The sequence below is a fragment of the Erinaceus europaeus genome, chromosome 1 (assembly GCF_950295315.1).
Source record: "Erinaceus europaeus chromosome 1, mEriEur2.1, whole genome shotgun sequence".
NCBI lineage: Eukaryota > Metazoa > Chordata > Mammalia > Eulipotyphla > Erinaceidae > Erinaceus > Erinaceus europaeus.
Window position 1 is genome coordinate 28,009,178 of NC_080162.1, and position 26,701 is coordinate 28,035,878.

The window sequence follows — 26,701 nt, forward strand, 5'->3', positions numbered from 1 at the left end:
GGCATGCTGGCATCAGGAGCCTTTAATCTGGTTCATGGGAAGAAGCAGCAGGCTGGCAGCTATTAGCTGCATTTTTCAATGCAACTATATTTCTGATTTTTGGTTCGGAGGAAACTCAATTTCCCAGCAAAGCAAAATAACCAAAATCCACACTAAAATAATAACTGAGCATTTTCATATATGTAAAGAGACTGTATATAGAGATAAATTGTGAATTCTTTTCTCTCTGTGGCAGGGTGTCCACACACTGTTTTAGTCTGTTTTAAAGTGCATGTTCAAACCCTAACATGTCAAGAGGTGATGCTTTCACCTTTTGTAGACCGGCCTCTTTTACTAACACATTTGGTCTTTGTCACTGGGTCCTAAAAGGCAGCCATGAATTCCTAGTGCGTGACTGAGCCATGAGTGTGTGTCCTTTGATATTTTGCTGTATTTCACAGTCTTCCCTCAAACTGTTCATAATCTCATGAGCTGCCTGTATTTCCAGTTGAAGATGAGCAACCGTCAACCCTGTCACCAAAAAAAAAGCAACGGAATGGAGGCATGAGGAACTCCCCAAGCTCCTCGCCCAAGCTGATGAGGTAAGAAGCAGTGCCTTGGGCCATGTGGGTTCCCTCTCTACCGCTTTCTCTTCCTCTCCTTGCTTCTTTCCCCTCTCTCCTAAGCCCAGAGTTTCCCCCACCTCAGCAAGCAAGAGTAAGTCGGGGGAGGGGATGAGATCCTTAGATGGCTTCTTAAAGGCTGGAGTATTTATTCTGTCAGCTTGTCAGCAGTTAATGATAGAGCTGAAAAAAATTCTGTCATGAAAAACAGTTTGAAAAGCTGTTTGAAAAATACATAGGCTTTAAAGTCTTAGCTGTCACCGTGTCCTGTCTGTGTGTAGTTTCTAAACAGCAGTGGCACTAATGACAGCAGCAACCAATCAGAGGAACTGTGTGGTTAGTTTGCCCCTGGCAAGACTCTTTTTGCTGGAGCCTCCGAGGACTGTTTTCTGTACTTAAAGGCCATATGTGAGATGTATCATCACAATCAAAAATGAACCTGAAGATTACCTTCCTTTTATCCTGTCGATTGAAATCAAATTTCTGTTAATTGATTTTGATTGATAAAAATTCTAATAATCTGTGGACTTGCCAAAGGAAAGTTAAAAAATAATTCAGTTCTGCTCAAACTAAAAGCAGTATTAATTAAGAAATAGAGTACATTAGTTCACTCTTTTCTCTATTTCATTCCTATCATTTCTTCCATCTTTCCTCCTTACCTCCCTCCTTTCTTTCTCTCTCTTTCTTTCTTTTTTGCCTCCAGGGTTATTGCTGGAGTTCGGTGCTGGCATTATAAATCCACTGCTCCTGGAGGCCATTTCCCCCATTTAAAAAATTAGTTAGGACAGAGTGAAATTAAAAGAGAATGGGGACATAGGGGGAGAGAAAGACACCTGCAGACTTGCTCCACCACTTGTGAAGTGACCCCCCCACCTGCAGGTGGGGAGCGGGGGGCTTAAACTGGGATCTTTACTCTGGTCCTTGCTCTTTGTACTGTGTGTGTTTAACTTGATGTGCTACTGTCCAGCCCTCCTTTTCTTTCTTGGTTCTCACTCCCTCTAGGAAATGGCATTACGAAGAAGCTGAATTTTATTAGAGTTCTGCAGGTTATTCTCCTGGCCTCTTCATTTTTCATGTCACCTTTTTGTATCTTCAAATACCATACTAACCCCTTTTCTGACTCTACAACCCCAGTGAAGAAGGGATATTTTCAATTTTTCACTTCTCTTTCTAAATAGTTACTGCCATGAAAATATCTGCTATCTTAGGGTTCCTTTTTTTCTTTTTATGGCCATGTACCATATTCTTCCTTTGATGATTAAAATAACAATTATAATAATAATAACAATAATGGTTGTCTCCATAAATCCACCCCTTCTCTATCACTCTTGAATTTTCCTAGCTCCCCTCTACCACCTTTTTAGCAAGGGAAGCTCCTCTCTAGGAGGTTAAGAACACCCAGTTGTGGTTGTAGATTCACCCATCCTCACACCTTTCTCCATTATGATCAACAGTTCCTGTGAATGTTTTCTGTAAGCATTTCCTGCTTCCCAGTTTTGCTCAATCTTGCAGGGTGTTGCTGATTTACATGCTTGTTTACAGCTTATAAGGAGGCATAAAGTGCACCAACTGCCAAGCTCTCATTTTTATGATGCCAGTTGTCATGCAGAATTCCATTCCTATTTACTCACCTTTAGGTAACCACCTTATCTAATGCTAATAGTTTTATCCATTTAAAGTAGAGGAAAGCCCAGGAACTTTCTTTTGCCTAAATTTAGAGACCCAAATAAATATATGAAGAGAAATCTGAAATATCTGAAACCTTTGGAGCCAAGTTCCCTGTCCCTGTTTGCTATGTAAAGTATGACTCATTTCTTTGATCTTGAGTAATAATAATTCTGAGGAGTTATACTGTTTTCATATGCTTCAAAGCTGTGTCAAAGTTTTGCTGCTTAAGGGTACTTCTTTATTCTGTTGGCTCTTGGGTACCAAGATGACAGGTCTTCTGTACGAGGTGGAAGCTTTTTTAAGTCATAGCCTTCAGCAAAACATCAAATTACCAAATCCAGGGTAACATACTTCTACACAAATGCCTTTCCTGTAGATATATTATACCATATATATTAAATACTTTAGTGTTACACGCTACATTTTATGTGCAATAGAAAGTGATGGTTTGAGGTAGCCCTGGGGGGGGACTTTTTTTTTTCCACAAGCAGACAAAGCTAGTGTATACCATATCAAGTATGGTTTTTACAGGACTTTCTGCCTGAAGGCCTTTGTAAATAAGTAATGATCAACAGATTGGCTGTGGGTTTTTGAAAAGCATGCCTATGTCAGTTTGCATGATGGGGGAGAATTTTCAAAGTGGGTCTTGCTTTCATTGCTTGTCGGAGAGGGACTGAGGGAAGCAGTCATCCTGGGCTAGAGCTGTCTGTTCCATGGTACATCAGAATTTCTAAACATGGGTCAGGCAGTGAGTTGAAACTTGCCAAGCTACAGAACTCAGGTTTCTGGTGTTGGTGATTTTAGACTGCTTCTCTGGCCACAGCTGTTATCACAGTTTGCTCTTCTTCAACCACTACAGCCTCATCATCTTCATCACAGCACAGCTCACACAAGCTGTCTCTGACTGTTCCATGGCAAGTCCGAAAGTCCCAGAAAATCTTCCATAACCTTATGATTTTTTATGCTTCAGGGATGTGGGATCAAAGACAGGGTACCCTTTATTTGCCTTAACTTTCATTGTTTCAGTTAAGAACCCATAGACGGTTAAGTTTGATCTGAATAGATTGCTTTGACAACTAAGTGGGCAGGGCCCATTTTTGTTACATTCCTTTAGATGACTGACAGAAAGAAGAGAGGGGCAGGTGGATTTTTGTGGCTTTTCCAAGTCCCCATTTATTCAAGCACTGACTTTTAAAAAAAATTTTATCAGAGCTCTGATCAGCTCTGGCTTATGGTTGTGCAGGGATCGAACGTGAAACTTTGGATCCTCAGGCATGAGAATCTCTATGCATAACCATTATGCTATTTACCCTGCCTCGACCACTCACTTTCTAGGCTGTAGAAAATAGGAGTCCCAATTCCCGCCTCCCAAGCCTCACTCCTTATGACTCAATAGTCCATAAAGGAAGCTAATGACTTAATCAGATTTGTTATTGTTATTTTTTTTAACATGAGTTTGTGAATTTTTTTCAGATTCAATCTTCCTGAATGTGGACAATTTTAGTGGCCTGTGGATAGTGAGAGGAATAAATCAGACAGGTCAGAATGAACTAGGATGGGCTTTAATTTACCACAGTAGCTTCTGGAAATAAAATAGACTCCTGCATGAGAAGTCCTTGCAAACTGTCTGCCAGCATAAAATGCTACTGGCATTTTTGCACTAATGGTTTCTATCTTTCTTTGTTCTGGTATCGGGGGTTGCCCTGGTTCTTAAGTGACACTACTAACTCTCTGTATAATCATGAGGTGAACAACCTCGTTTTGTGTGTCTGGATTATGATGCAGTTATTTATCTATTTTTATTACCCTGACAGAAAGCAACCATCATTGAAGACTGAGCCAAATGGAGAGTATCCATGGACCAAGTCAGGGGTTCCTATGTCATGATAGATGACCTTGGCCTTACACTCCCAAAAGGAACAGGTCCTGGACATTCCCAAATCCCTGATATTTGCCCTTTTTGTTTCTCCCTTAAAGTCACGTTTTCTAGACAGTCTCTAATAGTTTTCCACTGAAACCACAAGGCATCCATTGCCCACTTATCCCCTACCTAGTGGGTTATAAGGATAGTGGTATTAGTTTCCATTATAGGACCTCAGAGGGCAACTTTTCCTCTAAAAAGCTAAGTCAAGAGTTCTTCATTTGAGGGCCTCACAGATCCCACTGAAGATTCTAATGGAAGCCCTCTAGAGACACTCTAGAAAAAATAAAGTACGCTGGACTCCATTTTGGGAGCAGCTGAAGCAGATTCATGGACTCCTTAACTCCTTCCCTGGTTACAGACCTATGCAGTTCATTCCACAGCCATCTTCAAGTAGTTCCATTTATCAATGTATATTCCATGCTGAGGATATTCCTCCAGTGGGTAAATAGCACATAGGATTTTCACTAAATCTTTCAATACAGTCATGGCATTTCAACTGCCTGTCTGTCCCTTCTCCCCAATATATTTTCTTTTTCTTTTTTTTAAAAATTTTTTTATATTTATTTATTTTCCCTTTTGTTGCCCTTGTTTCATTGTTGTAGTTATTGTTGTTGTTGTTATTGATGTTCTTGGATAGGACAGAGAGAAATGGAGAGAGGAGGGGGAGACAGTGAGGGGGAGAGAAAGATAGACACCTGCAGACTTGCTTCGCCACCTGTGAAGTTACTCCCCTGCAGGTGGGGAGCCTGGGGCTCGAACTGGCATCCTTACCCGGGTCCTTGTGCTTCGCGCCGCATGCGCTGCTAACCTGCTGCACTACTGCCTGACTCCCCCCAGTATATTTTCATGCAGCAAATGTTGTTAAGAGTCTACTTTGTGAAAGGTGTTGTGGAAAATCTAAAGCAAGATAGACTAGAGTTATTTTCTATTTTCAACATGCTTGCAATTTAGTGTAAGAGACAGAGAAGCATTTAAGGAAATAGAGTAGGGATAGCTTGGTGACCTGTTAGCATGGCAGTTAGAACACGGAGAACTATCTTTACCTATAATTTGGGAAAAAGTCTAGTTTGCAAAGGTTTTTTTTATATTTATTTATTTTCCCTTTTGTTGCCCAACAAAAACCTATCCCAGTACTATTAGATTTTGTACTAACCACGTCCTCTCCCTTTGTTCATTGTTTGTCGGGTAATGGGCATTATTCAAAGGCATTATTATGCCTGTGAATTCATTGAATCTTAGTTTAGCTTACAATTGGATTTTTTTTGTTTGTATGTTTTGCCACCAGGGTTATGGCTAGGGCTTAGTGCCAACACTACAAATCCACTATTCCTGGCTGCTATTTTCCCCATTCTCTTTTCTCTCTCTCTCTCTATTTTATTTTATTTTATTTTATTTATTTTTTCATTATTAGGACAGAAAGAAATTGAGAGAGAACATGGAGATAGAGAGAGGGAGAGAAAGATATACACTGTAAGACCTGCTTTACCACTCATTAAGCAGACTGTCTACAGGTGGGGAGTGAGGGCTCAAACCCTGGTCCTTGTACTAGGTAATCTGTATGCTTAACTAGGTACACCAATGACCAGCCCCCTTAGATATTGCTCCTTACCTCCTCTTTACAGATGAGATGGGTCACCAAAAATGTAAAGTCTAGTGAGTGTAGTATGTTTAGCTTAATTTTTCTTAGGAAGATTTAGCCCAGATTGTTTAGCTTCTGAATCCACATTCTTAACTATATTATTTTGTTCAGTGGAGGAAATTGGGATAGTACTTGGACCATGGAAGAATATTTGTGCATCTGTGGTAAAAAAAAAAAAATAGCATATCCTGGTATCCAGTCATGAAGGTCTTAGCCTATCATAAGATCAGGTAGCCTTTGCAGGCATATGAAGAGGAAGTGCCATGACTTGTTTGGGGAGCATCAATGAAAAAGAATTAAAACTTTCCTTCAGAGCTCTCCAGACACTTATGCTAGGTGCAAGGAAGGCAAAACCCAGTTCCAGTCATTTGGGTACCAAATCAAATCCTCTGTAGAATGATGAACTAGAAATGGACCACATAGTCTTCCCAAGAAGAACACATGACATTTCTGAAATATGTCTATGTTACACCTATTTATGGAGTGGTCAGGCCTTCAACAGTAAGAGTACCACAAACCACAAGGATTTATACTGAAGGCTTTGGGTAGATAGTTTTCTTAATGGGAGCCTCCAGCCAAACTGGCAAGGATAACTGACAGACACCAAAAACAGTGAAGCTTTCTGCTATGCAAGGTTCTTCATGTCATGAGACCCAGAAAATCAGAGGTTCTTTTTTTTTTTAATCCCTCAATGAGAAGAGATATATGACTTCAGGAAAACAGATTATCCTCTCGGGCATTAACTGATCATTAAATGAAATAAAATCATTGGCTTGTTAAATCTCATTCCCTTTCTCTTGACTCCTACCTTTCATACAATCTTTTCATTGGGACTGTCATTTTGAATGAGTCTGGTAGTAGCAAATGGGAAAATGACCAGAACCCAGTCAGAAGTAGGAACAGAAAGCCACTCTCACTATTTCTTTCACTGGTTACAGTGGAGAAGGAAGTCAGGACAGCTTAGCTAAGTAAATTTAATCTTAATTCACAAATGAATAGCAGATGACAGGCCCCCATGGGACTGAGAAGAGAAATAGTGAATCTTCTCATATCAAAATGTGCATTGATTTGACACAGGTCCCTGGACAAGTTGCATACTCTGTAGAGGATCATTATCCTGTCCTCTTGTTTCATGAGCATCTTATCCACTGGCTTCTTGGACTAAAGAACCTGTCAGTTCTCCTGGGTTGACTCCCAAACATAAAGCTAGTAATTTCTTTCTTACTCTGAGAATGGGGACTGCCTAGCAAGAGATGATTTGTTAGGCGACAGCAATGCTTGAGTGTGTATTTGTTAGACAAGAAAAAAAGAGAATGTAAGTAGATAGATGGTGGGAAATTGAAAGGGACTCTAATTTTGATAGAGCGGCTAAAACCTGACCCAAAGATTTTTTTCCAGGTGACACCATAGGTGGCTGTCTGGATGGGTCTGGGAACAGTAGGCAGCTGTGTCACATGAGAGATGACCAATCATTGCACAGGAGGATGGAGACATTGTGGGAAGAGTTAAGGCAGAAATCAGGACTTAAAATTCAGAACCCTTGTTAGATATAGATAGATAGATAGATAGATAGATAGATAGATAGATAGATAATCAACCCATATCAGTAACCTTGGGAGAACTAATGGATGAGGTAGGGACACAGAATTCTGGTGGTGGGGACTATATAGAATTACACCCCTATTATCTTATTTATTTTACCAGAGATCATCTGTGGCTTATGGTGGTGTAGGGGATTTAATCTGGGACTTCAGAGTCTCAGGAATGAGAGTCTTTTTTGCATAACCATTATGCCATCTATCCCCTTCCCATAAATCAAATTAAATCACTAATAAAAATGTTTTAAAAATCAGAACCTTTTTATCATACAGAGAATAGTATTCACCCAGAATTAAAAGAATACCTCAGGATGAGGCAAATCCCATTGGAACTATTTATCTTTCTGAAACTCCAAATAAGAGCCCTTGGAGGAGAGAATATGAAACCTTCTCCAGCCTCTTCTGACAACACAGATACCCACTCACACTTTACACCCTTGAATATTGCATATAAAGATATAATTATTAAATTCTTTATTGTCTGTCTTCTCTAGTGTAGAAGAGATAGCAGCTACTAGAAAGCAGTTATGACTACTGAATTTTATAAGAGCTGAAACTTAATTTGCCTTTTACTTTTATTTGCTGATTATGTTGCTAGTTCCATGCTAAAAATAGTAGTCACTGAGAGATAGACATTAATTTGTTATCCATATTTGAAATCTTCATCAAGTATTAACTCAATCCTTCAAGGGAATGAAGTCAGGGGTGAGGGTGTGGAGATGGTAGGGGACCTGTCCATGATTTTCCCACTACACCTATACTTTCCACTGAAGTTGTCGATCTAGAATTGGGATGAGGCAAAGTATGTCCTTTAAATATTGCATGTAGGCCTCTCACTTTGTTTCCCTATAGTCTTGACCTTCCTAAATATAAACAGAGATTTCCAATGTGCATGTTAACTTTGCTAACTTTGGTAAGATTTGGTAAGATTGATTCAGTTCTCATAGTTTTTCCATCTGGGCAAAACTACATAACAATAAGTTTCTAACTTCAGTATGCATCAGAATCATCTAGAGTGCCTTGTTAAAGCAGAACTTGATTGAACAGGTGGGCTCACAATTTTTTTGTTCAAACTCTTATGAGATGCTGAGGCTGCACTTTGAGAACCACCGCTTACACAAATTAAAGCAGTGGTTGAAGCTTGCTATGGTGAGGGAGCCTCCTCACATGAATTTTCAGACTTGTCAGTGAGCACTAAATAGGTACTTAGATAACAATTTTCATCTTGATCATAATTGGCCATCAAATGAGAGTCCTACCTACTGATCAGTTATAGTTACTGGCTCCAGCCACACACCAGGCAGCCTGATTTGCTACAGACATATTTTGGAGTCTCCCTTCAGATCTTAGCACCGACTTAAAATATAATCTTTGTAAACGGATAATCATTGTAAGGCTAGAGGTTGTTCCCAAGACAAATGTTATAATATATCAAGTCTATGGCTGGCCATACCGTCCTGAACATACCCTATCTCTTCTGATATCAGAAGCTAAGCTATCAAAGGCAAATGGACTCACATGGAACATATGCTTCTGGTCTCCATAAAAAGAATGATTGAGTCACTACTGATTAGCTTGTGTTCAGACACTAGGTAACATTTTCATCCCCTCTTGATAGTTGGACATCTGTCATGGTTTATATGGAAAAGTATGTAAGTGTAAAATTAAAAGATTCCTTTTTAATGAGTGAGACAGACATGCAAATGATTATCTCCAAAAGAGTATTTCCCTACTGTAGGTAGGAACTCCTAGGGAGAGAAAAATATATCTTCCTCTGTAGCTATTGAGGACAACTTCAGGAAGACTCTTGAAGACAAGCTGTGAATCCTCAGAGATGCCATGCTCTCTCTACAATGGTGCATGATCAATATAATCAGCAATTGCCGCTTGCATTTAAGGTCTACAGAAGTATGAGACATTCACCCATGTTTTGTCAACTCCAGATTAGCAGGGTCACTGTCAACTAAAGAAAATATTCATAATTACATGAAAATTTTGATCATGTGATGAGAAATAAGGTCCTGAAAATGAAGCAGGGGGAAGAGCTCAATTTTAAAACCATTTTCCAATACCTTTTTCACGACTTACTTTGGTTGAGTTGGCGACTTATACTTTAATGCACATTTTTGAAGTCCCCACATTGAATCTACTGCTTCAGTAAAAGTTTGGTTTTCCTGTAAGGGTAACTGTGCTCTTTAAAATATAATGCTTCCTCACAGCAGGTTTTCTAGAAAGGGGATTTGTGGTTTTGCTCTAGGCAGTTGTCTTCAAGGTAAGCTTTTTTGTGTGTGTGCATTTTTTTTTTTCTTTTGCTGTAGCAGGCCATTTAGTTCACTTCCTGAGATTAATTGATAGCAAGTGGCATTTCTTGTTCTGTAAACCCTCAATACAGTGCTCTTTTGTTCTTTTCTGAAATCAGGCAAACTTAATTTCTAGCTGTGGACTTCGAGGTGTGAGCTGAGATTTAACAAATATAGATATGAAATTTTTAATTCAGAAACTTATTTATTGTTATATAAGTGTGTTTTTCTAAATGGAGCCTGCAGAGACTGGTACATAGTCAAAGCTCATCCACTGCTAATTGATTATTGAGGCAATCTTAATATTCCTTGTCCTGACAAGGAGCCATGGAGTATTTTATTTATTTATCTGTTTATTTACTGACTATTCAGTATTGTATTAATTTCCAGGACTTTTGTTACTAAGGAATCCTAGACCTAGTGTATTAAACAACAGAAATAAATCTTGTTACTGAACTCAAGTCTAGATGTCTGAAATCAAGGTATCGATAGAGTTGGTTCCTTTGGAAGCCTTCTGAACTTTGTATGTGCTAGGCCTGTCTTCTTGCTTTGTTGATGACTTTCTTTTCCTGTTCTTTCTACTTCTCTCTATTACTCAGAAATTTTTATCCAAAAATATGTATCCAAATTTTCTTTTTCTCTCTCTCTTTTTAAATTTTTATTTATAAAATGGAAATATTGACAAGGCCATAGGATAAGAGGGGTACAATTCCACACAATTCCCACCACCAGAACTCCGTATCCAGTCCCCTCCCTTGATAGCTTTCCTATTCTTTAACCCTCTAGGAGTATGGACCGATGATCATCATGGGGTGCAGAAGGGTGGAGGTCTGGCATCTGTAATTGCTTCCCCGCTGAACTTGGGTATTGACAGGTCAATCCATACTTCATATTGATGAGGACCCATATTAATGCCCTCAGTTTAACTGAATCACATTCCCTCTCCCCTCCCCTCCCCTCCCCTCCCCTCCCCTCCCCTCCCCTCCCCTCCCCTCTCCTCTCCTCCCCTCCCCTCCCCTCCCCTCTCCTCCCCTCTCCTCTCCTCTTCTTTCCTTTACCAGAGAACTACTCAGCTCTGGTTTGTGGTGTATGGTGATGGTGCATAGGATTGAACCTGGGACCTTGAAGCTTCAGGCATGAGAGTCTGTTTGCATATCCATTATGCTATCTCCCTGACTCTTAACTCAATCACCTCCTTAAAGATGAAATCTCAGGAGTCCGGTGGTAGCGCAGCAGGTTAAGCACAGGTGGCACAAAGCAGAAGGGATTGGTGTAAGGATCCTGGTTCAGGCTTGCAGGGGAGTCGCTTATTCCCTCTTGTTGCCCTTGTTGTTTTATTGTTGTAGTTATTATTAGGACACATTTCTGATAGTACTCCTTTCTTTGTATAACAGATGACTTTATCCCCCTCGTAGGTCTCTCCTCACCCTAGCAACATTGGTTATTATGTTCCATGGCAAATATTTAGGCTTTCTTCTATTAATACAGATTCCACAAACTTCAGGGTAGAAGTAAGAGTCTCTGGATAACTGACTTTTCATTTTTTACCTATGTCAGGGATCTCTGCAGCTTAAGACAGCATAAAGCAGTTGAAATCACTGCAGGTAAAGAAATTTATCCTGTATGGCTCAATGTCGTTATAGACTTTCATGCTGGTGGAATGATTCATGTTGGAAGCTTTCTCTCAGACATTGGAAATGAGTGAACGAAGAACAGCTTTAGCCCTTGAAAGAACTACAAAGTTACTGGTTTTTAATGTTTATCTCCCATCTTTGCTCCAACAACAACTTTTCTTCACTTACTCAGTGCTCTTCAGCCTTTGGATATCCAGCAGTGACTCAATATTTTCAGTATGTTTCTAGTTACCTCTTTTCCCAGTGACAGAATACAGTGTATGAAACCTTTTTTTCTAAGCTTATCTGATATTTATGATTAAATCCCTCTATATACCCAGACTTCCTGGGATGTCTCAAATATTAATAACTCTACAACCTTAGAAACAACTTACTTCATTTTTTGAATTTTTTAGTGTTTTATAACCTTCTTTTAATCATAAACCTGATTTTTGTTCTGTCTGAATTCCAGCTTTTGCTCCTAGTCTGCTTTCATCAGTAACACTGTCAATTTAATCTATCTTTGAGTTGTCATTACAGTCTTAGACAGCAGTGTGCCTGGACTGATTTTCTCTACTTCATGTTAAACAGTTCTGTGGTTAACATTTATTTTATTTCTTTCCTTTGGGAAAAAAACAAACTCTTTTGAAGGATCTACTTGACAGAGGAAGGGAGGAAGAGAGGATGAGGGAGAAAGAGAGAGAGAGAGGGAGAGGGAGAGGGGGAGGGGGAGGGGGAGAGAGGGAGAAAGGGAGAGGGAGAAGGAGAGAGGGAGAGGGAGAGAGGGAGAGGGAGAGGGAGAGGGAGAGGGAGAGGGAGAGAGAGAGAGAGAGAGAGAGAGAGAGAGAGAGAGAGAGAAAGTATGAATTAAATACCAGGCTTTCAATTTTTGTGCTTTAATCCTTAGAGCACAAAGGCCCTGTGGCTAACATTTATAACTGTTGCTTTGGGTGTTATTCTTTGGATCTTTTCTTATGGGCTCCATTTATCTAAATGGTTCCTTAGAGTTACTGTTGCATCAGAACTAAAATATACTGATACATTGTTTTATATTTCAGGACTCACACATCAGTTTTTACTTTTTTCTAGGGAGTTTTCTTTGATGTTACTCAAATACCAGATAATTAACAAGTTCTTACTTAGTGTTCACATTGTATGTCACTGTGCTATAACACCACAGTGTATCACAATTATTGACTGATATTTTTCTCTCTTTTACTATATTATAGCCTTTTCTTTGACTGCAGATTGTGTTTTACTAATTACAATAGCCTCTATTTTTTATTGTGATCATTCTTCAATAAACAGGGCAGGAGAATATGAACTTGGATCTAGATCTTCAGAGCAAGTTTATGAAAGTCTTCATGCAACAAAGCTTTGTCCTTTGAGGAATGGCAAGATTTCATTCAGTTCGTTTTCTCAAAACTCTCAAAACTCTGTGGTGACTTCTGCTTACCTTCATGTCCCCAATAGCAGCTGTCTGAAATGCTAAAGATTCTTTAAGGAAAAAAGACATTCAAAGTTTGCTCTTACCACAAATTCTGATTATCTCTTATTAATGTTTGTTTTCTCCTTCCTCCCTTCATTCCATCTTTCCATCCTTCTGTCTTTCCTTCATGCCTGTGTGCCCTTGCATGGTGCATGCAGGTCCTGTGATCTCCACGGTTTTATACCTGTACAATTATACAATTCCTGATGGACTCTTTTGTGTTTGTTTTCCTTTTTATTTATTTCTTTTTTTTAAGTAGAGACAGAGAAATGAGACAGAGTGAAAGTTAAAAAGACCACAGCACCAAAGCTTCCTTCAGTGTGGTGGTGGTTGGGCTCAATTGCTTACTTGGCAATTGCTTTGCTTACTTGGCAAAGTAGCACATTATCCAAATGAGCTATTTTGCTGGCCCTTGTTTGTTCATTTGTTTGTTTTTTAATTTCTAACAGAAACAGAGAGGTAGGAGAGAAATGATGAGAAGGATATAAAAAGAGAAACATCTCAGCACCTCTCCTCTGTTAGAAACTGCCACACATAGTGCTGTAAGGTAGTGTCGGAGATTCAAACCCATCCTCACAGATTATAAAATGTATCCTCTGTTGGGTGAACTACTTTCTAGCCCCAGCAACTGTCTTTTAACCTTAGAAGTTTGATTAAGTTCAGTATTTGAATGGTAGCCTGACACCTTAAGACCACCCAACACCCCAGCTACTGAGATTCTATTCCAAGTGGATTATTTTTCTTCTCTTTTTAAAAACATACATGACAATTCCTATAGCAATAGAATAAACTCATTGAATAGAGTTTTGCAGGATTTGCTCATGTGGTACTTGTCAGTTGGTATAGTCTAAAAACAAATAGTCAGGAATAAATACATGCAGTCAGAGTTTTACCATCTAATTGGAGGGGGAGTGCAAGTAGGATGGTAAATATCCTGAAGGCTTAATTCTAGGTTTGTGGACCATGTAAGAGGAAATACTATCTCTGTCTTTGTGTTATGGATGTGTAAATGAGAATTACCAGAGAAATTGCAGAGGAAGAAATGATAAAAACCAAAGTCACCCTCTGATGCTTAGCATAGATCATTTAAAAGGCAAAATACTTGACCATAATATTTGGAATTTGAACCTATTTGCCTTCTGAATGGAATTGATAATTATCCATAGAAGATAGTTTCAACTCTCAGTATAATGAGTTATGCCCACAACATAGTGCTAATTCTTTATAGTCACTGTTGTGAAAACACAGACAACTTTCCCAAACCTAGGTACAGACAACATCACTGTCAGAGATAGAATCTGGACAATGAATATATCTCAAGATACAAGAAGTTTTAGATTTTAAATTTGCTAAAACCTGCCCAATTCCATTATAATTCTTCAAGATTGTCAGTGAGATGCTAACAAAGCCTCTAAAGAAGGATCTTTATTATCAGCAAACAGGGGAAAAGAAGGTGATTATAGCCCTGAGAATTAAAAGCAAGTTTATTATGATGCATCTGATCTTGAGGCTCTCATCCAAAGACTGTTGCAGTTGTGGGGGGAGTGCTGGTGGGGACAGGGGAGACCATCATTGGGCAGTTAGTGCAAATACAGTTGTCAAGGCAAGAAGAGAAGGCGTTGTTTAGTATTGAAATCATGTATTCCAGATGTGGGCATTTGGTAGTCAATCTGCTCTGAAGTGACATGCTGCTGAATCTTTAAAGGTCTTCAGCTGAGGAGAGCAAAATCTGATTGGGCAAATTGCTAAAATATTTAAAGTGCAGCCTGTTAAAGCTTTTACTGTGGAGAGCATCACGTCAGAAGTTGTAGTCAGAAAGAACGAGTAATTGGCTTTCCATCGTTATGCAAGTCAGTCAGCATGAGGCTCTATTCCTATTTCTTCCTCTTCATTGCCAATGCTAATAACAACCCTTTGGGGTGTGTGTGTGTGTGTGTGTGTGTGTGTGTGTGTGTGTGTGTGTGTGTGTGTGTGTGTGTGTCTGAAAGGCAGAGGGTGAGCTATCTATAAAATGGAGATTATACCCACAAAATAATGTGAAAGCCATTTTACAAAAAGGAGAACAAGAGAGAAACATGAAGTCATGAAGTTATTACGTAGCAAAGTTCAACTGCATTTTCCAGGTGGGTTATAATTTGGGCAGTTGTCATTCAAAGAGTGGACTCTTCAAGGCAAACAATAGCCTTCAGTGACAATCACCTCCTCTGCATGTCTTATCTCCTCTGAGGTGTAACTCAGGGGGGACACTTTCTATTACATTTATAATTTATCAGCTTCTCTACTTAGATTTTCCTTTCCTTTCCCCTCTAGGCATGACCCCTTGTTAATTCCTGGCAATGATCAGATTGACAACATGGACTCCAATGTGAAAAAGTATGACTCTACTGGGATGTTTCACTGGTGTGCACCCAAGGAGATAGAAAAAGTCATCCTGGTGAGTGATGGAGTATGGAGTTGATGCTATATACTTTTGTCCTAAACTCTATTTACTAGGAAGAAAGTTTACCTAATTAGATGATGGGATGATACATTCCCTGGACCTCTTGTTTTGAACAATTGAAATTTGGAGCACATGACCAGCAGATAGCTCATCCAGTAGGACATATGCCTTATCATGCATTGAGGAACCACTCAGGAGCACCAAGGATGTTAGAGTAGCACTGTGATATCTCTGCCACATTCCCTGTCTCTCCATCTATCCATATATATGCACGTACACACACGTACACGCACATACGCACACACATTCTGAAATTTAAAGAATGAAAAGACCAAGACTGCCTGGAAACAATGGAATTGCATGTGTATAATGCCTGGTATAGCAACAAATAAAGAAATTTGGGGCACATATGAAAGTATCTAGAATCCTCATCAGTACTTGAACCAAGAATAGAACTTTAATATGACTATTTATTTATTTTTCCACCAGCATTATTGGAGAATCTGTTCCTATATGACTCCATGTTACTAACAACCATTTGTTGATAGTGGGTGATAGTCAAAGGGAGACAGAAAGAAACCAAGACAAAGAGAGACAACTGTAGCACTGCATTATTTGTGAAACTTCTTCCCTGAAGATGGGGACAGAGCCTGAACCCAGATCCCTGTAAATGGTAATATGTACACACTATGGGGTGACCTACCATCTGGGCCCTCCGAATATTCATTAACTTATTACAATGGAGAGTGATCATGTGCTGAATATAACTACCAAGGCATCTTAATACTGTGGAAGTAGCTCTGGGATCAGAGGCTGCCTATGCCATTTATCAGCTGCATGGACTTGGGCAAGTCACTTCACCTCTTTGAGTTTCTTTCTCTTTTTTAACTTTCTTTCCTTTTTACTATCATTTATTTATTGGTTAGAGACAGCCAGAAATCAAGAGTGAAGAGGGGTTTAGAGAGGGAGAGAGACAGAGAGACACTTGCAACACTGTTTCACCACTTGCAAACTTTACACCTCAGGTAGGACCAAGGGCTTAAACCTGGGTCCTTGCACACTGTAATAAGTGCACTCAACCAGGCTTACCACCACCATCCCCCCTCTTTGAGTTTCTACTCTTATCTACCAGAAGATGAGATGATAATGATGCTAGGTCAATGGTTTGATAAATATTAAAATCCAACATGTGATTCAGTAATCTGTTATTATTATTATGAAATTACATGAATAAATTCTTGTGTTTCAACTTGTGTATTACAGTTTCTTATATTCTTTGGTAATGGCCTTGCACATTTATGTTTTTTCTTAGCAGATGCTGCATTCAGGCAGAATTCCTTTGCTGATATTGACAGTGATAGACCATGGATTCATCTGGAGGAGGGTGGAAGCTTGGAGTTCGATTTCTTAGTTAACTTATCTCAGTAGCTCTAAATGAACTTTTAAGCTATGTCAGGAATGTCAGCAGAGATAACCATTCTACTCTTTGGTTATGTCCTATTACCAGCTTTAGGTTTTAGTGCATACAGCAGCTTCCCTACAGATCATTGTCCTACAAATCCATGAAAAATGGATTAATAGCCGGGATGGTCAGATGGAAGGGTTCTCTCTCTGTGTCACCTGTAACCTTCATGTTGCCATGGCCTGATCCTTTATGTAAACTGAAAGGATACTGTCATTTCTGTCATCATGTCCACCCTTCCTAAGAAATAATTGGTCCAATTCCCCAGAATGGGTTTGTACTTTAATCCACAAGACTTTCCCCATAGTTATTGACAGTGTGAGTGTGTGTGTGTGTGTGTGTGTGTGTGTGTGTGTGTGTTTTCTCAATTTGGTTATAATTGAGCATTAAGAGTAGATAGAGCATTCTGCTGGGAGCTGTCTTAAGAGGTGTGAATGTTGCCGACAAAAGTGTAGAAAATCATGTTTTCAAATAGCAGTCATCTCCCAACTTCCAGGATTGCATTTTTTGTTTTCTTCTAATCACAATTCTACTCTAAGTATTGCATTATAAGTTTGCAAGGACTGCTTTTTTTTTTTTTTTTGCTCTTTTAATTTGAACCCAGCCTGTAGTTATTTGACTGTGGCAGTCAAAGATGGGTGTCATAACCCTGATAGTTTTAATGGCTTCCCTAGATGTTCCTGAGGACTGTATGGATAACTGATAATCAGTCAGTGTCCTCCACTGTCATGAAATAATTTTTGGAGACAAATTATTACTTATTTCTTCTGAAATGTAACATTGCTTAACAAAACACTCATTTTAATGTACTTTATTTGCTTCATATGAGATAGAGAGATTCATATGGGGGGGGGGGGAGAAAGAGATAAAGAGACCAGAGTACCATCCATTGATAGAATATGTGGAATGTGGAATTGGAGATTCAGCCAGAAGCCTCAGGCATGTAGATTTTGTGCTCTATCAACTGAGATATTTCCTGGGACATTAAAAAACATATTTAACAAGACCATAATGTACAGCGCTTAGCTTTTATTACCAGAGCTATAATCTGTCATTGACTGCTCTCATAGAGCTTGTGTTCTAATTCAGACATAAAGAAGACCCTCCGAAGGCAGATAAATGCATGTGTATTAATAGTTCAAATATTAATAAATTGCTATGAAAAAAGCAGGGTCATATAGGAAGGGACTGAGAGTTGGTGAGATAACATAATGGTGATACAAAAACCTTCCATGCTTGAGGATCTGATGCTCCAACTTCAATCTCCAGCACCATAATAAGCCAGGGATTAGCAGTGTTCTGGTTAGAATAAGAAAAAAAAGATAATGAAAGGAACTCAGAGATGCTATTTAGAGCAGGTGACTCAAGAAGCTGTCTTTGGAATAACATTGTAGCAGAGGATAAGGCTCAAGAGTCAGCGATGTGGAGCTATGTTAAGATTGTGCGAACCAACTAGGTACAGGACACTTACTGTTTTGGGAGTTAGAGCTTATGAGATGCTTCAATCACGAGGAAATAACCACCTGATTAGAGAGATGATATGAAATGCAATACCTAAACAATATATTGAAAATTAAGTATAAGGCACAAAGTGCTTTTTAAATCTAGGGAGAAAGACTAATCTGTACTTTAATGACCAGGGAAGTTTTATTGCATACAAGTAGGTTACCCTTAGAAGAATTTTAAGGTCACTAAGGTTGAACTTGTGTTAAACTTTGAAGGATACATGGGAAATCCAAGATGCTCACATGAGTAGTTATCTGGCAGGTCTTAAACCTAGAAGAATCAGACTCTATGGGGCTGAGACTCAACAACTGGGATCTTTGCAAGGTTCTCCAGGTGATATTACTGGAGCTGATCTATGAATTGGTGTTTTGGTTGCCAGATCTATGTTCCTACTGTGAGTTGTTATGCTTAGACCATTCTATTAACATATGCTTTCCCATCTGCCTACTCTATATTTAGAATTCTTATGATGGTCCCCATTTTCATTCTTTAAGTTTATTGGAAAAAAAAGAGTCTCTCAGACAGCCTGGCTAATTAAAAATAATAAGGAACCCTATCCTAACATAATATAGATTGGTTGACCTCCTGCTGGTGGCACCCAAGCACTCACACTTCTGTATCACCAAGGTAACCAACTCCACGTCTTCACCAAAGGGTGACAATATGATATGTTACTGCCACTGGACCCTCCTTGGTTATAGTTTAAAAGGCATTTCTTAAAGTCCCTATGTAGGTACCACTGCATTATTGCACTGGGAAACCAATATTAGTGACAATACCTACTTTATTCTATCAGGGAATGAAAGCTAGCTTCTTTTCCTTGGGGGTTACTGTAATAACCCTGACATTGTCCTGAATTACAATATTGGCATTTAAGTAATCAATACATGGATCAATTCTAGGGATTAAATTGAGCAGCATTTGATATGTGCACTGAACATTTACATGCCTCCCCCAAAGCATTATAAGTCATAGGGGGACACTCAGGCATGCAGTGGATGGACAGGGAAAAAGGAAGCAAAGGAAGAGGTATTAGACCAGAAAGAGACATAGGAAAAGGCCCACACTACTGTCTTTTCATTTTCTCTTCACTAATACAGTGAGCTACATGGTTGTTGGGGTATAGTATCTGCATTTCCAGGGAAGTTTGAGTTTTCTAACTGGGGTGGTGTTTACTCTTTCACTCGTTTCCTTTATAGATGCAGGTCTGCAGTTGGGGAAAGACATGGTTTTGTTACTTTCACTGATCTATCTCTATAGTCATTTACTTAATGGTTATTTGAGAATTTTCCTTTGATGAGGTATATAGGATGGACCATTCTAGTCATGACTTAAGAAGCCTCAGGAGCAGGGAACAGTTGTCAGAACTTTTTCTTTTAACAGTTAAATAATGAATATTTTTGGATTTTCTGGTCACATAGTATCCATTACAATTAATTAATTGCCACCGTAGTAAAAAAAGCAGCTATGGGCTATACCTAGTGAATAAGCTTGTTCAGCGGGAAGCAATTACAGAAGCCAGACCTCCCACCTTCTCCACCCATAATGACCCTGGGGACATACTCCAGAGGGATAAAGAATAGGAAAACTATCAGGGGAGGGGATGGGATACAGAGAGTTCTGGTGGTGTGAATTGTGTAGAGTTGTACCTCTCTTATCCTATAGTTTTTGTCAGTGTTTCTTTCTTTCTTTTCTTTTTTTTTTAATCTTTATTTATAGATAGAGACAGCCAGAAATGGAGAGGGAAGTGGGTGACAGAGGGGGAGAGAGACAGAGAGACACCTGCAGCCCTGCTTTACCACTCATGAAGCTTTCCCCCTGCAGGTGGGGACTGGGGGGGTCAATATTTATTTTTTATAAATCAAAATTTAAAAAATATTGCAATTTAAGTTTTCTATGATTTTTTTAAATGTTTATTTTATTTATTTATTCTCTTTTGTTGCCCTTGTTGTTTTATTGTTGTAGTTATTATTGTTGTCGTTGTTGGATAGGACAGAGAGAAATGGAGAGAGGAGGGGAAGACAGAGAGGAGGAGAGAAAGACACCTGCAGACCTGCTTCACCGCTTGTGAAGCGACTCCCCTGCAGGTGGGGAGCTGGGTTCAAACCGGGATCCTTATGCCAGTCCTTGTGCTTTGTGCCACCTGCGCTTAACCCGCTGCGCTACAGCCCGACTCCCTCTATGATTTTAATATATATGAATCTAGATATAATACATCTCTATCTAAATCGATTTATATGATATTTTTCATATGTAAATAAAGTATCGTTTTTTTTAGTTTTTTCACCCATTGCAAAATATAAAGAAAAGTCTTTACTCTCAGGTCATACAAAAGCAGATGGTAGACTAGATTTGTTCTGTAGAACATAATTTTCCAGCCCCTGGATTAGGTTATCATGTTCTACATACCAATGACTTGATGTACTGTGACATCACATTGTGAGTCTTAAAGTGAAAATGCTAATCTTTTGAGGTGGGACTAACATAAGACTTAACATTCTGTCATAATTTCAGCAAGAAAACCAGAAAAAAGGCAGCTTATTTAATCAGCAATTTATTGCAAACTATATTTATAAATAATGTGAGTCTAGGTCTCCTCTTTATTCTCTCTTCTGAAAGCCACCATGAAAAGTCTTCTCCTCATATATATGAATGGCATTTCTTTGTAAATATTTTGTCAAAAATAGTGATGTATGCTGATATGTGTTCACATATATTCAGTACACCAAAGTAATACATGCATACAAAGTATACACACATTCAAATTATGCACTCACAATTGGAGTATGTGTGTACATATTACATTGGAATAACAAATATATGTAAACATATATCACCAGTGGAATAGAAATAAGAACATATAATAGCTTATACAAAGAATTCAACAGATGTTTATCTGATCATTTACACAAATGACTTTTCAGTCTTTATCACAACCGCATGAGGTCTTCTCTCCAATGCCTGCACATTTTTCCCTGTCGCAGACTCGAAGTGAAGCCGCTATGACTGTCCTGAGTGGCCACGTTGTGGTCTGCATCTTTGGAGATGTCAGCTCAGCCCTGATTGGTCTCCGGAACCTGGTGATGCCACTCCGTGCCAGCAACTTCCATTACCATGAGCTCAAGCACATTGTATTCGTGGGCTCCATTGAATATCTCAAGCGGGAATGGGAGACACTTCATAACTTCCCCAAAGTGTCCATATTGCCTGTAAGTCCAAGGTCACATTGTTGATGCTTTTTTATTATTATTATTTTCATTCACAAAAGAAAGTCCCAAGTATATAATAATTGTGACTTTTATCATGCCTCTGCTCCTTTATCTGGTTGGGAACCTGAGGTCTCCTTTTCTTATGTCCTGTCTAGGAAAGTCCAAACTTTGGGGAACCATATTAGAAGAAATTTTCATCCATGTTCAGTCACTTCTCAAGCATAAAAGTTAACTGATAGCCAATACATTAACCATATCAGTACCTATACTTTTTTCTGTTTTCATAAAAGCTAGTGCTTTGTGGTACTATGATGTTTTCACAGAGTTTATGATACTACTAGTGCCTGAGGAAATCTGAACTGTACTACATTCTGTTTTTTTTAATTAAATGGGTTTAACAGTGTTCTTTCTATAATAACCACTTCTACTTTCTGATTCCTTCCTCTCTTTATTACTTCAGCAGTGCTTTTTTAATTTATTACTTGATACAAAAATTGAGAGGGAGATTGATAGATAGAGACCTATAGCTCTACTTCACCACTTGTGAAGCTTTCCCCCTATAGGAATAAGGTACACATACAGGTCCTTGTGCACTATACTATGTGCACTTAACCAGGTGTGCCACCACCTGCCCCCTACAGCAGTGTTTTAATGGGTTTGTGTATATATGGCCCTGTACATGTGATAACTTGGTTACAAAACACGAAGTCCCAAATCTAGAATGAATAATTTATGACCTCACAATTTAGTATAAGCATGCAGAATACATGATTTGTGAGTCATGTATGTAATATATTTTCCAAAGGGCGGGGGTAGATAGCATAATGGTTATGCAAACAGACTGTCATACCTGAGGCTCCACAGTCCCAGGTTCAGTCCCCTACACCACCATAAGCCAGAGCTGATCAGTGCTCTGGTTAAAAAATAAATAAATAAGCAAACATATATATTTTTCCCCATGAAAACATATTTTTGATTATTAAAGTCTTCACTTCAACAGTGACATAGTTCTCTATATTAAAAACCTATGCTTGACCTCCAAGCATTTTTCTTGGAAGGCCATATCTTTAACACTGAGGATGTTGGTTTGATGCTGCATTCCAGAAAGTCTGAGTCCTTTTGACTCTTCTGAAATTCAATTTCATTATATCTAATAACATTTTTCAGAACTCCAGAAATAGAAAATAGGTGTTAAAAAGTATAATTCAGGGGGTCGGGCGGTGGCGCAGTGGGTTAAGCGCATGTGGCGCAAAGCGCAGGGACCGGCTTAAGGATCCCGGTTCGAGCCCCCGGCTCCCCACCTGCAGGGGAGTCGCTTCACAGGCGGTGAAGCAGGTCTGCAGGTGTCTATCTTTCTCCCCTTCTCTGTCTTCCCCTCCTCTCTCCATTTCTCTCTGTCCTATCCAACAACGAATTGCGTCAACAAGGGCAATAATAATAACCACAATGAAGCTACAACAAGGGCAACAAAAGGGGGAAAAAAATGGCCTCCAGGAGCGGTGGATTCGTGGTGCAGGCACTGAGCCCAGCAATAACCCTGGAGGGGGGAATATATATATATATATATATATATATATATATATATATATATAATTCAATGGAGAATGCATACAAATCAACCCACAAGTAATATCCCATAGTAGTCTCTATTGGGCTGGTATGATATATATGTGATATATAAATGAATGGGAAAATTTAGACAGTTATATTTTGGGGTTCTGGACCAATATCTCTATGACTCCATAAATCTATGTATTTAAAAACAGTCATCTGCTTAAAAGTGAATAGTCATAGACGTTTATATACACATATATATTTACAAACAAATTAAAAATTCTGAATAGATTTGATTCTATATTTTCCCTGATTATCTTTCTTCTTGTGCTCCGCAACATGGCGCTCTGTGAATAGTTGGACAGGAACCTAGGAGTACTTTGTAAAGAACTCACTTTTTTTCTGGGATATGTGAGGCTGTATTGCGTATTGAGTATGTTTCTGCCTCTGTGACCCATCCACATCCACTCATGTTACTGCACACATATGAATGAGCATTCCTATTTCAGCTTCTTTTTCATTTCTCCTAAATTTAACCCACTCAAACATAACATACTTGTACAGAATGAACTTGCACCTGTGTCTTCACATATTTCATTATCTAAGTAGTGCCCTTCATGTAGGAACAACCCAGAGAGAAACAGTCAGTTGTGTTTGTTAGGTTTTGAAATCATGTATATATAACTGTGCAAACATCCTCTTATATCACAATTACTGCTGGATTATCTACAAGATGAAGAGTAAAAGAATATAAATGTAGGCATTTGAGGCTTATGAACTGACAAAATGATTCACGAACTCAGACTTACATTGTTTCAAGAGATCCCACAAAAGAGAGATTTTTTTTTCTTCAAAATATATTATTTCAGAGTCTGGAGTTCACAACTTTCCAGACCTATGGCATTAAATGCCTCTCCTTCCATCATTCTATTTTGTGGTTGTTTTGTAGGAATTAAAAATAGAATTAAAACTGGTACTGTGTCATAAGAAAAGGTTGATGATTTTGATTTCTCTATCCTAGGCCTTTCTTCTCAGTAAAGAGAAGAAACCGTCTTCATCTTCAGTAAAGAGAGGAAGCAATCCAAAGACATATGACAGCTGGCACACTCTCTATGTAGTGAACTCTAACCAACTCAAGTCTCCATGCAGGTTCAAATCCCTATTTTCCAAGCAGACAGGGCAAGGAGGCTGATGGCTGGATGTGAACTCCTAAGTGATGCAACATGACCCTCAGAGAGTTGTGTCCTGGAATGGCCTGACTAGTTTCTCTGTGTCTCTCCAGATGACACAGCATGTGGAGGTCACATCTCTCTCCTCCAACACAAACCCTTGTATTTTACCTGTGTTTGCATCTCTGGTTTCTCTGTCAGTTACTTCCATGTTCTGGGTTTTTCCCTTTTTACTGTTCTTATGCAATTTTACAAAACAAATCTATTTAGTGGCTTATTTATTTTTAATTATACCACTAATATACAAATATGTTCTTGTTATAAAATATTCAAACAACACAGAAGTATGTAAAGTTAAAAACAAACTTTTCCATTCACCCCGATGTTTTTCCCTCCCCAGAGGTAATTACTGTTATTAGTTTAGTGCGTATTTTTCCTGAACTTTCCACTGAATATACATACATTTATAAATACATTTATAAGTACATTTGTAAAAATACAGTTTTATTTTGTAGGTTTCTGGTTACAAATAAAACTGTACTTTTTAAATTGTTTAGAACTCTTTTCTCTCACTTACCCCTCTCTCTTAGAGATTCTTTCAAGGCAGTGCTTACAGAAAGAGACAGAGCTGTTTCAGTCTCTTTTATTTGCTGCACAGATTTCATTTGTATATATATTCAATTTGAGCATTCCTATACTGTTGACAATTAGGTCATTTCTTTGCTTTTTTTGTTTTTCATTGCTAAAAATTTGCAGTAGAACTATATGGCCTCAATTTTGACTTCTTTATGTCTCCCCTTTGCAAGACTCATATTACTTGTACTCCCTCCTACATCTTCCAAATTGAGCAGAGCTTTCAGCCCCTTCTCATCACACCATGCTCAGTGACTATTTCCCATTGGTTGGCTGCATTGGCAATTCTAGCTGGAGCTGTTGTCTTTTGCCTGAGACGGAAGTGATCTACTATTAAATAAACAGGCATTTGATACCCACCCCCTTGTTACATTCTGAAAGCCAGAGTTGCCACAGGACAGTTACTTAAATCAAGACAATTTCCAGGCAGGAAGAAGATGTAGGACCCTGGCATTATTCCTCTCCCTCGTTTGTTAGTAATAGCTTGATTGAGTATTGAGAGAAAGCCTAAAATGCTGCCATCAGCACTGACTACCCTTTAGATTAGCACACAGCTCCTATTCCCTTGAATGTAGTTAGGCCAGCTTAATGTCAAGGCATAAAAAAGATACTTGTTAAAGAATTTCCCAGAGCTCCTGCTCAATCTTTAATTTGTTTTTATTTTTTCCTTTTTCCCTCTTGACCCTCAGTCTCACTTGCTTCTCCTTTTTTCCCCTCTCTCTCTTTCCTCTATGCCAAAGGGTACGCCATTAAGTCGGGCTGATTTAAGGGCCGTCAACATCAACCTCTGTGACATGTGCGTTATCCTGTCAGCCAATCAGAATAATATTGATGATACTTCGCTGCAGGACAAGGAATGCATCTTGGCGTCACTCAACATCAAATCTATGCAGTTTGATGACAGCATCGGGGTCTTGCAGGCTAATTCCCAAGGTAAGGACAGCCTGTAATACTTCTCTACTTTGCCTACAGGGGACAGGGGCTGGCAAGAGGGTTATCCTTCATTCTGTAATTCAAAGAGGCTCACATCATCCTGCCTGGCAGTGAAACCTGTGGTTGCTGTGATGGCTTTCAAAGGGACATCTGCTGCCTTTTCTTGCTATCCTGGCTTGAGGCTGAGCATCCCCACCACAAAATAGGCTACCTTCCCAGAGAAGAAGCCAGTCTTGAAATTGCCACCTCAGTTCCCCAGCTTTCCCAAATAGTGCCTTTATGACCAAGGTCACCAGCTAAATGCTAGTCACTGAAAAGATGCTCAGTGAACAATTCCTAATGTTTTTTTCCAGTAAATGTTTTTGCCATTGAGCTGGAGTGAGGGTATCAAACCTTGCCATTCATTGTTGCAGCTGCATGAGGATATTGCATTGTAATATTCTGATCAAGGGGTGGTGTTCTCTGGAGACTGGGGACTGTATGAGCACTAAAAGTCATTTAGCAAAGGGTGACACTGATCAGCCCACCTATTCTCTATAGAAGGCTTGACAGCGTTAAATGATGCACACCTGCCTTCTCTGCTTCCCCCATCTCCCCTCTCATTTTCTCTGGGGTCCTGAGCAGATGCTTATAAGTTAAGATGACATCTAGGAGTTGGAGAGAAGCAACACAGCAAAAGTCCTGTAATGAACAACCTTTATAATCAGGGTTTTGGCAGAATAGGATATGAAACATTTTCTTCTGAGTAACACCTCTGTGTAGGCTCATCATGAATGACAGAATCATTGTCATATGTGTGCTGCTGGGTTGGTGGCATTGGGGTGTATTTGATGGAGGCCTGAAAACTGTCATTCTGGGATATAAGATACAGGGAACACAGTTTATGACAACTAAAGCTACTGGTATATGAAACACCATCTTATTGATGTGATAAAGCTTATCTCCATCATACTACCTAGACC

General features: G+C 39.1%; 1 protein-coding gene across 3 annotated transcripts in view; it reads left to right on the forward strand.

Annotated features, from left to right (window-relative positions):
- Nucleotides 1–26,701, forward strand: part of KCNMA1 (potassium calcium-activated channel subfamily M alpha 1) — a 638,320-nt gene that overhangs the window by 531,233 nt on the left and 80,386 nt on the right. For all 3 annotated transcript variants that reach the window (XM_060170921.1, XM_060170943.1, XM_060170877.1), the window contains 4 exons: nt 488–581; nt 15,144–15,267; nt 21,226–21,450; nt 25,547–25,739. In XM_060170921.1, the coding sequence (XP_060026904.1) occupies nt 488–581; nt 15,144–15,267; nt 21,226–21,450; nt 25,547–25,739 (636 nt within the window). The remainder of the gene's footprint in view (nt 1–487; nt 582–15,143; nt 15,268–21,225; nt 21,451–25,546; nt 25,740–26,701) is intronic.